The sequence below is a fragment of the Lampetra planeri genome, chromosome 38, assembly GCF_965212315.1.
Source record: "Lampetra planeri chromosome 38, kcLamPlan1.2.h2, whole genome shotgun sequence".
In the NCBI taxonomy this organism is placed as follows: domain Eukaryota; kingdom Metazoa; phylum Chordata; class Hyperoartia; order Petromyzontiformes; family Petromyzontidae; genus Lampetra; species Lampetra planeri.
The window spans coordinates 5485952-5499429 of NC_136144.1; the positions used below are offsets into that span (position 1 = coordinate 5485952).

Below are 13478 nucleotides of genomic sequence, written 5' to 3' on the forward strand. Positions count from 1 at the left end.
GGACTCCCATGGAACACTGAACTCCCATGGTAAACTGAACTCCCATGGTAAACTGCACCTCCATGGTAAACTAGACTCCCATGGTAAACTGGACTCCCATGGTAAACTAGACTCCCATGGTAAACTAGACTCCCATGGTAAACTGAACTCCCATGGTAAACTCGGCTTCCATGCTCAGGGGTCGGCAACCACAATAACAAGAAGAGCCATTTGTTTAGAATTTCAAGAGCGGCCGCTACAGTCCTTCAAGAGCGACCGCACGCGGCTCCGCAGCCGTGGGTTGCCGACCTCTGACCTAACCACAAAGCCCGAGGCCTAACTTGAACCTTCTTATTCTTAGGTTTTTTTCGGTAAAGTCACGTAGGTACATTTAAAAAAAAAATAAAAGTAAAATAAAATGTATTTTTATTTTACTTTTATTAATTTATAAAAATTTTACCTACGTGACTTTACCGAAAAAAACCTAAGAATATGAATCCTTGCAGTCACGAAAGCTTCAAATCTAGAATTTAACCTTCTTCACAGTAGAACGGTAACGATCCCCTTACGCCATTCGAAATGGGTAGGCCATTAAAACTTGACTTGGAGCTTTCGTGACTGCAGGAATTACTCTTTGGTTCTTTGGGTAATGTCACGTAGAAATATTTTTCTTTATCAAAGAACAGCATACGACGTTTCGATTGCAACACAAGCAATCATCATCAGGTACAAATAAAAGATAAAACAAACCTAGCAAACTTACAGCACAGAGAGTCGGCTAACATAACAGTCAACACCCTACCTGGTTGATTACGTTCTTCCAAAGATTGCTAAATTTGAGAGAGACAAACCACAGACACGGAGACACACAGACAAACACATAAGCAGAGAGATAACACAGAGACACACAGAGACAGACACACAACATAGACACACAGACAGACACACAAGCAGAGAGAGACACACACAGAGACACACAGAGAGAGACACACAACATAGACACACAGACAGACACACAAGCAGAGAGAGACAAACACAGAGACACACAGAGAGAGACACACAACATAGACACACAGAGAGACACACAACATAGACACACAGACAGACACACAACATAGACACACAGACAGACACACACACACAGAGAGACACACACAGAGACACACAACATAGACACATGGACAGACACACACACACAGAGAGAGACACACACAGAGACACACAGAGAGAGACACACAACATAGACACACAGACAGACACACAAGCAGAGAGAGACACACACAGACACACAGAGAGAGACACACAACACAGACACACAGACAGACACACAAGTAGAGAGAGACAACACAGACACACACAGACAGACACATAAGCACAGAGAGACAACACAGACACACACAGACAGACACATAAGCACAGAGAGATAACACAGAGACACACAGAGACAGACACACACACACATAGGCCATTGTATGCAAGCCTCACGTTCCAAATTTGCAACGACATAAAACCACCAGCAAAGCACTCGTTACACGTAGCAGCATCGCCCCCTACTGCTAAACCACTGCAAGGCTGCGTCTGTAAAACAAATCACATTCGCGACACCCCTGCGTCTCGAACAAACGTACAAAGCCATCGTCAAGTTCAAGTTCATGTATTAGGTATAGCCCTGTGAGCCATTCGGCTCTTGAATCGGGTGCAGCCGCAACAAACAAAAAACAAAAACATGAACAAGAAAACATCTTAAAGTGACTATGCGCAAACAGAAAATCCAAGAAAAGACGGCAAAGCCATCGCCGCGATCCTGGTGCCGCGATTCGCGCAAAAACCTTCTCTCACCGATGAGGTGCGTCCAGATGTTGCCGGTCTCCGTGTGGATGCGGAAGATGCTGCTGAAGCAGGCGCGGAACGACGGCATGGGCGGCCGGTGGCCCTGCAGGAGATAGTCATTGTCCTGCAGCCAGCTGGGTAGCAGGTCGAACGGGATGACCTGCCAGCGCCGTTCCCACACCTGCGCCGTGGATGGGTTCACACATGTGTAGTAGGTTCAAAGAGACTTGGACGACGTAGTCGGAAACACACTTCTTTATTAAACGTTCCACTATATACAGGCCAAGGAATACGACACTCGAAGGGGTATCGGCCCCTTTACCCGTCTAACAGGGAGATCCCACAATCTCTATCCCGGCTAGCCTACTCCCAGGTCCTCCACTACAGAGCTAGGGGAGGCTAGCTGACCCAGCTCTGGCCAAGCTGGGATCACGGCACCCTGAGTCACCAGACCGCCTCTTACAAGAGCATCGGCTCTGGGCTCTCGGGGCCACGCCACTGGCTTGCCCTGGTCGGTCCTTAGAAGGACGGCGATCCAGTGGAGTCCCAGGGCCTATCTAGCCGGTCTTCCTTCTTCGCTGGTTTAAGCTAAATACTGAACCGCGAGCCCTCCGGCTCACCGCCTTGTACAGCAACTCCCCCACCGAGGTGTGGGGCCATGGGGAATCACAGCGCCGTTTAAGCATCCTTCCGCGTGCGGGCATAACCACCCCTGGTGTGTTTGTTCGCCCTCCCGTAACACCTCTAGACAAGAAAGAGACGCTGGAAATTCCAACCGCTTCCAAAAACGCTCCTCGGTCATTCGACTCTTCGCAAATCGCTTTTGATTTTCGATTTAAAGCTTTCGTGACTGCAGGGATTCATCTTCTTGGTTCTTTTCGGTAAAGTCACGTAGAAGGGAAGTAATAAAATAATACAAATAAAACATAATAAAATGATATAATATAATAATATAATATTATATTATTTTATTATGTAATAAAATAATAAAAATCTAACATAATAAAACAATATTATATTATATTATTTTATTATATTATTATGTTTTATTTTTATTATTATAAAATAACAAAAATAAAACATAATAAAATAATATATTATATTATTTTATTATGTTTTATTTTTATTATTTTATTACTTCCCTTCTACGTGACTTTACCGAAAGAACCAAGAAGATTAGTGGACCATCTCTCCCGATACAAAGACAAAGATCCCCCGTATAGCCTGAAGAGGCTGTTGGGGCAAGTGCTGTTAGCGAGGAGCACCTATGAAGGCCGGCACGGCACACGAGGGCGTGGGCGGCCATCACTGCACCCCAGCCGCCTTTGTCTCCCCAGTGGTGATGTTTACACACCACACCAGGTACTCATTTGAGGTTGAGTCGACCTACAAACCTATGTAACCAACCTCAGTGACCTTTGGTAAAGTTCAAAGTTCATTTATTAGGTGTAGCCCTGTGAGCCATTCGGCTCTTGAATCGGGTGCAACCGCAACAAACAAAAAAACATGAACAAGAAAACATCTTAAAGTGACTGAGTGCAAACAGAAAATCCAAGAAAAGACAGCAAAAAATTGCCGAAAAATCACCGTACACCAACCCTGTGCAAATATCCCAGTGTAAATATTGACCTCCACCTCTCTTGTTATGACTGCCTCGTGACCCCCCCCCCTCTGCCCACCAAAGACAATGGGTAATCGACTTGCATTCGTTTACGCTGCAATTCCGCTTGTGTTTGTAGCTGCTCACACGCCCCCCCGCCCCCCCGCTATTGTTCAGCTGTGCCCAGTTGATGATGCTCACTGTAAACAACCACTTCCCACGTTGCTATAACGGGGTCTTCTGGGTCAAAAGACGGGCAAGGCAGCTGCATATTTCGGAAGCCACGACCTTTTGGCAGAGAAAAAAAAGTGTAAAATAAACAAGAGGCAGCGATGACGATAATCGCGGCGACAATCGTGATGATGATGATGATGAGAGTAATGATGATGATGACGGTGATAATGATGATTAATATGATTCCGATGATGATAACAACGTTGATGACGATGACGATGATAATCACGCAGAAAATGCCGTCACTTACGCGACAGACACTGCGACCGATGTCCACGGGTTTTTGTTTTTGTGAAATTTGAGAGATTTTTTTAATCTCCGTGTAAAATCATTCTACCCTCGTGCGCGACCCATGATGCAGCGGGGCAGAGCTATCCGGGATGCAGAGGAGTGGGCAGCACCTATGAGCGTATGGAGTGGCCACTAAATATACTCGTAGGCACATCAGAAAGAGCAAGGAGGTGGGGTAGTAAGCTGAGCGAGCGTGGCTATGTAATAGGTCGACTCAGCCTAAAATGAGTAGCTGGTGCGGTGTGTAAACATCGCCACTGGGGAGACAAAGGCGGCCGGGCGTGGTGCTGGCCACCCACCCCCCTCGTGTGCCGTGCCGGCCTTCATAGGTGCTGCTCGCTAACGGCACTTGCCCCAACAGTCTGTTAAGGCTACACGGGGGATATTTGTATTTTTCTTGTGGGCGGTGCTGAGAGTGTGAGGGTGAGAGGGACTCCTCATGAGTCGTGCTTGAGTCTCTCAGAAGCGTGGCAGCTTCGTCCTTCCCCCGCACCTGCCATTATCACGGTCGGCTACGTACGGTGTGAAAGAAGTTCAACATACAGGTAAGTCCTCTACTTGCAATGGAGATGCGTTACGACGACCCCATCATCGTAAGTCGAATATATCGTAAGTCGAAGATGGCCTAGCCTACCCAGGAGTCTTAAAGAATGGTGATTATTTAGCAAAACAGAGCAATTTACAGTAGCGTACTGTATAAACTATATACTGTATGTATTTATTAATTACAATACTGTATTGCACGGTAAAATGTAAAGTAAAAAAACAAGGTATATTCTTCGCCGCCCTATATGAACTGCAATTTAATAGAAAGTTTTTTTCAGGAAACAATCCGATCTGCTATAAAAAAAACTTTTAACATGCATTAAACGTATCGTATCGTGGTAACCCTGAAATGAAATCGCTAAAGCTACGCATCACACATGCATTGCACGTATCGTAACGTATCATATTGTACTGCACTCACCAAGATTCGTACCTCGTACGCTGCTGCTGCGTTTGCCTGCCATCGTAAGATCGAACTATCGCAAGTCGGACCATCGTAACTCGGGGACTATCTGTACATATTCTTGGTTCTTTCGGTAAAGTCACGTAGAATGGAAATAATAAAATAATAAAACATAATAAAATAATTCTCACGACGTTTCGGCCACAACGCAAGCAGCCGTCCTCAGGTGAAGAATTATTTTATTGTTTTATTTTTATTATTATATTATTTCCATTCTACGTGACTTTACCGAAAGAACCAAGAAGATGAATCCCTGCAGTCACGAAAACTTTAAATCGAAATTTATCTGTACATAGTTTGTTGTCCTTCCCCCGCACCTCCGATGAGCACGGTCGGCTACGTATGGCGCGAAAGAAGTTCAACGTACACACACAACACACGTACCTTGTACACAAACTCTTCCATCTTCTCCATGGCGTGGTGGGCCTGCTCGGGCAGCGTGATGACTCTCAGGGGCACCTCCTCCTCCTCTTCCTCCTCCTCAGTGGCTCCACCAGAAGTCGTCCGCGCATCCTGCACACCCGCAGATTGGTAAAAGGCGCAGCCCTGAAATGCCTCGCTCGTGCCACCGCTGGCAGAAGGCCCTCCACTGGAGGCGTCACGGTGGCGAGATGTTAACTATTTTTCGATTTAAAGCTTTCGTGACTGCAGGGATTCATCTTCTTGGTTCTTTCGGTAAAGTCACGTAGAAGGGAAGTAATAAAATAATAAAAATAAAACATAATAAAATATTTTATTTTAAAAAATAATATCTGTCGGTAAAGTCACGTAGAAGGAAAGTAATAAAATAATAAAAATAAAACATTATAAAATAATATAATAATAAATAAAACAAAATAAACATAATGAAATATTTTATTTTTTAAAATAATATTTTATTATGTTTTATTTTTATTATTTTATTACTTCCCTTCTACGTGACTTTACCGAAAGAACCGAGAAGAGATGTTAACTACTTCGCCTGTATGCGTTTATCTTGAACATCTTTCGCAACGTAGCATGCAGGAGGTCTTGGGTTCGATCCCAACCCTGACGCCTGTATATTTAGAGTTTGCATGTTCAACGTGGGTTTAGACCAGGGGTCGGCAACCAAAATAACAAGAAGAGCCATTTCTTTCCAATTCGGTACAAAATTCAGTATTTCAAGAGCCGCAATGCATCTGAGTACGTACTCACGTACATATCGTCAAGAAGCAGCCCGTAAAGAGCCGCATGCGGCTCCGGAGCCGTAGGTTGCCGACCCCAGGTTTAGACTATTTGGCTGACATACATTTTCACGTGATAGATGAGCCACTTCGTTGAGCTGTCATTTGTGGCCAGGTCGCTTCTGAAAAAGCGCTATAAAGCTCTGTGGGCGTAACCTGGAAAAATCTAAAACACTCTTTGGTTCTTTCGCTAAAGTCACGTAGGTAGAAAAATAATAGATCACGACGTTTCGATCGCAACACAAGCAATCGTCATCGGGTGGGACAACCACAGCAAGAAAAAACTTCTGAAGTTGTGATTGAAACTTCGTGATCTATTATTTTTCTACCTACGTGACTTTACCGAAAGAACCAAAGAGTATGGATTCCTGCAGTCACGAAAGCTTCGAATAAAAAAAAAAATAGTTTAGTTTTTAGAAGAAGATCCAAAGACCGCCCCCCCCCCCCTGCCTTGATTGGTCTTCCACGCTAGGCAGACATCTCAGAAGCGGTGGGATCACCCACACTTTGACCCCCATCACACACGACGTGCCGATTGACCGACTGTGCTGTTTATTCTGCTGGGTGGCCACAGGTGGATTTACTACCAAGACGAGTGACAACAATCGGTACGCAAACACAAACACCGCCGATTAGCACGCTTGGCTACGTACGGTGCAAAAGAAGTTCATCATATAACACACTAGCTTTACTCGCCGGCTTCGCCCGAGACTTGGATTCTTGTCTTGGATTAATACACGGCCTACGCGGAGGGTGGGGGGGAGGATGCGTGACATCAGCAGGCACACTGCTTAATGCTTCCGCATGCGGGTGACATCACAGATGTGACGTCACCCCCCAAATACAAAAGTTGATTTTGATGCTTTTTGCATTGTGTACAATCTGGAAGCTACCCACATGCCAAATTTAAAGTTTGTTGCATGTTGGGAAGTATGCTAAACATTTCGAACAGACACACACATTCACTAATTTCCCTTTCATATATATACAAGATAAACTACACAGAAAATTATAAATGAAATATTCCAAGAACTAAACATCTACAACACGCTTTAAAGCTTTCGTGACTGCAGGGATTCATCTTCTTGGTTCTTTCGGTAAAGTCACGTAAATGGGAAGTAATAAAATAATAAAAATAAAACATAATAAAATAATTCTCACGACGTTTCGGCCACAACGCAAGCAGCCGTCCTCAGGTGAATAGGTCTGTCTTCTCGACAGACCTGTTTCTTCACCTGAGGACGGCTACTTGCGTTGTGGCCGAAACGTCGTGAGAATTATTTTATTATGTTTTATTTTTATTATTTTATTACTTCCCCTCTACGTGACTTTACCGAAAGAACCAAGAAGATCTACACCACGCTATGTCAGTCTCGGGGCATCTTCGTCCATACTTCACCATGCTGGCCAGTGAAGTTACGTGGGCAGCCAGATATTTACACCCGCCATTGATGTTATCCGTGAACAGGAATCGAACTCAGGTCCGCCGGACTCGTAGAGCAGTGCGCTGACCACTGGCGGCACTCACTGCTGTAATGAAGTAAATCCCTGGCTCGCTGGACCCTGGATAACCAGAATCTCGCTAGCCGGATTTAGTATTTAGCCGGACTGGTTGGGTATTTGAAAAAAATAAATAATCTAAAATGTCAGTGGGATGCAAAGAGATAGTCAATATAATAGGACAATGACATACTGTACTACGTAAAATACGTCATGTAACGTATAGTACACAAGCACTGGGTATACGTTATATATTGTGTATAATGTGGGGGTGATAGGGGAGGGGTGGTGGGGGTGGTGGGGAGGGGTGATAGGGGAGGGATGGTGGGGGATGGTGGGGAGGGGGGTGGTGGGGGATGGTGGGGAGGGGGGATAGGGGAGGGGTGGTGGGGATGGTGGGGAGGGGTGATAGGGGAGGGGTGGTGGGGGTGGTGGGGAGGGGTGATAGGGGAGGGGTGGTGGGGGATGGTGGGGAGGGGGGTGGTAGGGGGTGGTGGGGGATGGTGGGGAGGGGGGATAGGGGAGGGGTGGTGGGGATGGTGGGGAGGGGTGATAGGGGGGAGGTGGTGGGAGGGTGGTGGAGGGTGGGGGGGTGGTGGGGGGTGGGGTGGAGGGGGGATAGGGGAGGGGTGGTGAGGAGGGGGTGGTAGGGGAGTGGTGATGGGGAGGGGTGGTGAGGAGGGGGGGGATAGGGGAGGGGTGATGGGGGATGGTGGGGAGGGGGGGGACCAGCGTTCACGCGTACTGGACAATACATAATTGCCGTACAGCACTAGTACACAACACGTAGCATTAGCAGCAGTTTACGTGTTGGTCTGTACAATAACACACACTACAGACCCTAAAACATTTACAGTCATACATATATAGCAACAATGGCTTGGTGTTATTGTTGCTGTTGTTTTACGTCGATTTTAATGTTGTGGATTTGCTCTCCAACACACCGGTGTGCTGTACTAATAACAAATTGGCCACGTTTTGTTTACGTGACAAACATTAACTAATTGGGCTGTGTCCGGGTGGTGGCGGGTTTAACGACACATTTATATTTACCCCGATCTAACCCAAAAAACCTGTATTATGGATGATATTTGTCTCGAAAGCCCTACTACTGCGTGTTCAACTGAGTGTAGCGGCTTGCCGGACTTTTCAGCGGTCCGGACCAGCGCTCCCCCCCCCCCCGCATGTCCGCCTTGGAGGATTTACACGGAACAACATCAATTTCACAAGCACCGCACAATCTTTTATCGGGTGAAAGTCCACGTTGGCCGTTGCTGCTGCTGCTGCTGCTACGAATTTCTGTATGAAAGTTCGTGCCTAAAGCCTCAGCCCACTTATACGAGTCTCGTGTGAGTATTGTACTGTAAATGGATCTCTATGTTAGTCTATGGGTCTCTATTTGACTCTATGGGTCTCTATGTGAGTCTACGAGTCTGTGTGAGTCTATGGGCTCTATGTGAGTCTATAGGCTCTATGTGAGTCTGGGGGTCTCCGTACACTGAAAATGACCACACATTTTGGTTTCGGATAGTGTCAAATTGTGACCACATCTGAAGAAACTGTACAGAAACCGTGGACTTATTTATTTAATATGTGCACGAAGGCAGCGAGTCATTGTGAAAAAAGGAAGTACTTTAGTTTGGATTTGAGGCAGGGAGTCGATAGTACAGATGGCTGGAGAAATCCATTTCCAGAAATGAGGGTAGCAGATGGGAATAAACAACTTCCCACTAATCGAAGGTTGACTGTTGGACTTCCATTATAAAAAGGCTGGGTTGCCGGAGTGTAGAGGATGTGGGAAGGGTGGTAGAGTGAGATGATGAGCGGGGAGCTGTAGGACAGTCTGTGTGGAGCAGAGGTCGCAACCGGGTACCCGATACCCGTACCCTACCCGATACCCGGCTACCCATACCCGGCCGGGTACAGGTACCCGTTTGCGACCCTGGTGCGGCCGGGTACGGGTACGGGTAAGCCGCGAGTCACTGGTGAGTAACCGTTTGTCACTCATTTCCCAACGTCTTGTCTCTTCTCACAATTCAGGTTCCTAGAATCAACCCACCCGCGCCTGCAACATGCCTTCATCCCAGAGGTTGCAATCGGGTACCCGTACCCGTACCCTACACGATACCCGGCCGGGTACGGGTAGCCGGGTATCGGGTAGGGTACGGGTACCCGTTTGCGACCCTGGTGCGGCCGAGTACGGGTAAGGAATCAAAACCCGTTTGCGACATCTGGTGTGGAGTGGCCTAGCATGGGATGAGAAGACAGAGAGCGAGATGGGTGCAGAGAGGTGGGAGATTGAGGGGAGCAAAGCGAGATGAGAAGGGCAGGAGTGAGAGCTCGGGGTGAGCAGCAGCTCCAAAGAAAGCTGTCTCTGGTGTGGACCAATCAGTTTCAAAGACAATGCATCATCTACTACCAGAGCATTTTGTTGTTGTTGCATGTTCACCACAGGTACGTGTTGTTAACGCGGACACGATTCCTTGCAAAATGTTTCAGTTGGGGGTTTGAACATCTTAACACAGCTGTTTTATGATGGCCAGAAACTGTAAAACCTATTCTTATATTTTGATACTGGCAAGGGAGGTCTCAGAATTGAAGTGATTGGAAGGAAAATTCGAAGGTAAGAAGGCGGTGAAAACGAGGGTGGACTGTCGGGGGGGTAACGGTTGACGACCGTTCGGGAAGGAGGACTGGCTGCGGGGAGTGGCGGTGAGCGAACATTCGAGAAAGGGGCCCTTTATTTTGGTGATTTCGAAAAGTTTACTGGTTTGGCCATGTTTGTTTGTTGTAGTACGGAGTAAGACTGATGGCCTTAATCTAAGTTGTCTTGTGGTTGTTGTTGTTGTTTGACTTGCATCCCACTGGGATTTGTGCACACAGCGTTGGTGTACGGTGTTTTTTCTGCAATATATTGCTTGGATTTTCTTGGATTTTCTTGGATAGTCATTTTAAGATGTTTTCTTGTTCATGTTTTAGTTTTTTGTTTGTTGCGGTTGCACCCGATTCAAGAGCCGAATGGCTCACAGGGCTACACCTAATAAATGAACTTGAACTTGAGGGAAATAAAAGGGGACAGCACGAGGGGAAGGGACGGTTGGGCCTAGAATTCGTGTTGCGTCCAAAATAAAAGGCTCGTAGTAGCAAGAACATGTGTCGGCGTCTCTACATCATCATCATCATCATCGCTAATTATACATTACCGCTAATTATATACGTATTCCCGTTGATAAAACACACGTGGTGCCCGTTATAGAATGGGAGCATATGGCATACATTTGTTTAAATTCGTCGTTTAAAGACCAGCTTAGCCTTTTTACCAAACCACGCTGCAATTGTGTTAACGGGGCATTGTTTGCAGTGCAGCGAAATCCATCGAAACACATTCCTGCGGAGGGAGCTGGTAGCAACGTTGGGTTGCTCGGTCAATGGCCAGGGTCAACGGCGGCGTGGTGTATTCCCCGACTGTGAGGGCGGGCACAAGCCGGTGTGAGTAGGTTAAACGTTGAGTTTTATAAGGGCACCACGGGGTGACCAGCCCCTCCCCACCCAGCCCCACTTCTCCCACCCCCCACCCAGCCCCACCCTCCCCACCCAGCCCCTCTCCTCCCCACCCAGCCCCTCCCTCCCCACCCAGCCCCACCCCTCCCACCCAGCCCCACCCCTCCCACCCAGCCCCACCGCACCCTCCCCACCCAGCCCCTCCCCACCCTCCCCACCCAGCCCCTCCCCACCCAGCCCCTCCTCACCCTCCCCTCCCCACCCAGCCCCACCCTCCCCACCCAGCCCCCACCCTCCCCACCCAGCCCCTCCCCTCACCACCCAGCCCCTCCCTCCCCACCCAGCCCCTCCCCACCCTCCCCTCCCCTCCCCACCCAGCCCCTCCCTCCCCACCCAGCCCCTCCCTGCACGACGGACACAATAATCCCCTCTGGGCTGGTGCATCTATACCTTGGTCAAGGTATAGATGCGCACACATCTATACCTTGACCAACCCACACTGAGCAGCGCGGGGAAAGCATGGTCAAATATCGCTCACGGCCTACTTGCCATGGGGAGGCCATAAACCCAGCAGGGGATTGGTAGAAGGACCGGACTGGTACATTGCAAGACAGTGCAGCGCCGAGATACAAAAGACACCCTCTCCTTCTTGGTTCTTTCGGTAAAGTCACGTAGAAGGAAAATAATAAAATAATAAAAATAAAACCTATTTTCCTTCTACGTGACTTTACCGAAAGAACCAAGAAGATGACACCCTCTCCTCTAAATGCATTTTCACGCTCCGCTGCCAACGGGAGAACGTTATTTTGCACCCTATTCACACTGCGGGGTGACACAAAGCTCTATTTAAATCGCGTGATGTTGAAACAGTTGTTTCGCCAAGTCTGAAAGCACCTAAGCGACGCCAAGTGTTGACACAAAGCCCAGACGTTTGCGCTTTTTAAATCATATTCTTAGGTTTTTTCGGTAAAGTCACGTAGGTAAAACATCAAAATTAATGAAAATAAAATAAAACAAAAATCACGACGTTTCGGAGGCAGCACAAGTCTCTGTGTTGCCTCCGAAACGTCGTGATTTTTGTTTTTATTTTATTTTATTTTCATTAATTTTGTAGTTTTACCTACGTGACTTTACCGAAAAAACCTAAGAATATGATTCCTTGCAGTCACGAAAGCTTCAAATCTAGCTTTTTAAATCCTTTATATTAAGTTCGCTTGCTTGCTTAGGACCGTGCAAATCTTTCGGTCGTTTTTTAACCCACTTCCCGTGATCCAATCGAGCTGACATTTTGCACACAGACTCGTTGTGCGTGACAATTTATTTTCGTGAAAAAAAAATTTCCAAAATTTTACACTGTTTAGGGAATTTTTTTAAAATATTTAATTACCAATTTTTAATGCTGCCAGACAATCATCTGACCCATAGGTGGCAGCCATCTCAAGCCAGAGGACGAGAGGACTCTAGCCGCCCCGATGCCATGCATATAAAGGATTTATAGTGAAGAACTTTGATTTTACGGGTTAATTTTTTCTTGTTTGTATGTATCTGTGCACCTGTGTGGCTGCGTTTGTGGCTCTCCATTTGGCTGTGTGGCTGTCTGTGTGATGGTCTATGTATCTGTCCATGTTGCTGTACACGTGGCTGTGTGATGGTGGGGAGCGGTAGATTGTAGCGATTAGCGCCCTGCGCTACGAACCCGGCCCCCTGAGTTCAATTCCCCCTCACGATCAACAACATTGACGATCATCTGAACCGGTCCTGGGCCTCCCTGAGGTCTACTTAGCCTCAAATGAGCACCTGGATGCGGTGTGTAAACATCTCCACTTATTCTAGATTTGAAGCTTTCGTGACTGCAAGGATTCATACTCTTAGTATTTTCGGTAAAGTCATGTAGGTAACAAAATGAAATTAAAATTAATAAAAATAATTAATTTCAATTTCATTTTTTTACCTACGTGACTTTACCGAAAAAACTAAGAGTATCTCCACTTGTGAAGACAAAGATGGCCGGGCGTGGTGCTGGCCACCCACCCCCACCACGCGTGCGGGCCTTCATTAGGTGCTTGCTAACAGCACTCGCCCCGACAGACTGTTAAAGGCTGTACGAGGGATATTTGTATCTGTGTGTATCTGTGCGTCTCTGCGGCTATGGGTGCATCTGTGTATTGCCGCTTGCCTGGCGGTCCGACTGCCCTGTGTGTCTGCCCATGTGGCCGTTGTGGACAGTTTCCACGCAAGTGGTGCAAATGCTTACCCGAGCTCTCATACTCTGATGGTTCATTGTCTTTGAGTTGTGCGCCTTTTGGCGTCATCTGGTCCAACCCATGAG

At 47.1% G+C, this 13478-nt stretch overlaps 1 protein-coding gene across 2 annotated transcripts in view; it reads right to left on the reverse strand.

Moving 5' to 3' along the window:
• The window catches only part of LOC144731238 (adiponectin receptor protein 1-like), a 32566-nt gene that overhangs the window by 12406 nt on the left and 6682 nt on the right, over positions 1-13478 (reverse strand). For both annotated transcript variants that reach the window (XM_078612257.1, XM_078612256.1), the window contains 2 exons: positions 5328-5456; positions 1819-1990 (listed from right to left, as the gene is read on the reverse strand). In XM_078612257.1, coding sequence (XP_078468383.1) covers positions 1819-1990; positions 5328-5456 — 301 coding nt within the window. The remainder of the gene's footprint in view (positions 1-1818; positions 1991-5327; positions 5457-13478) is intronic.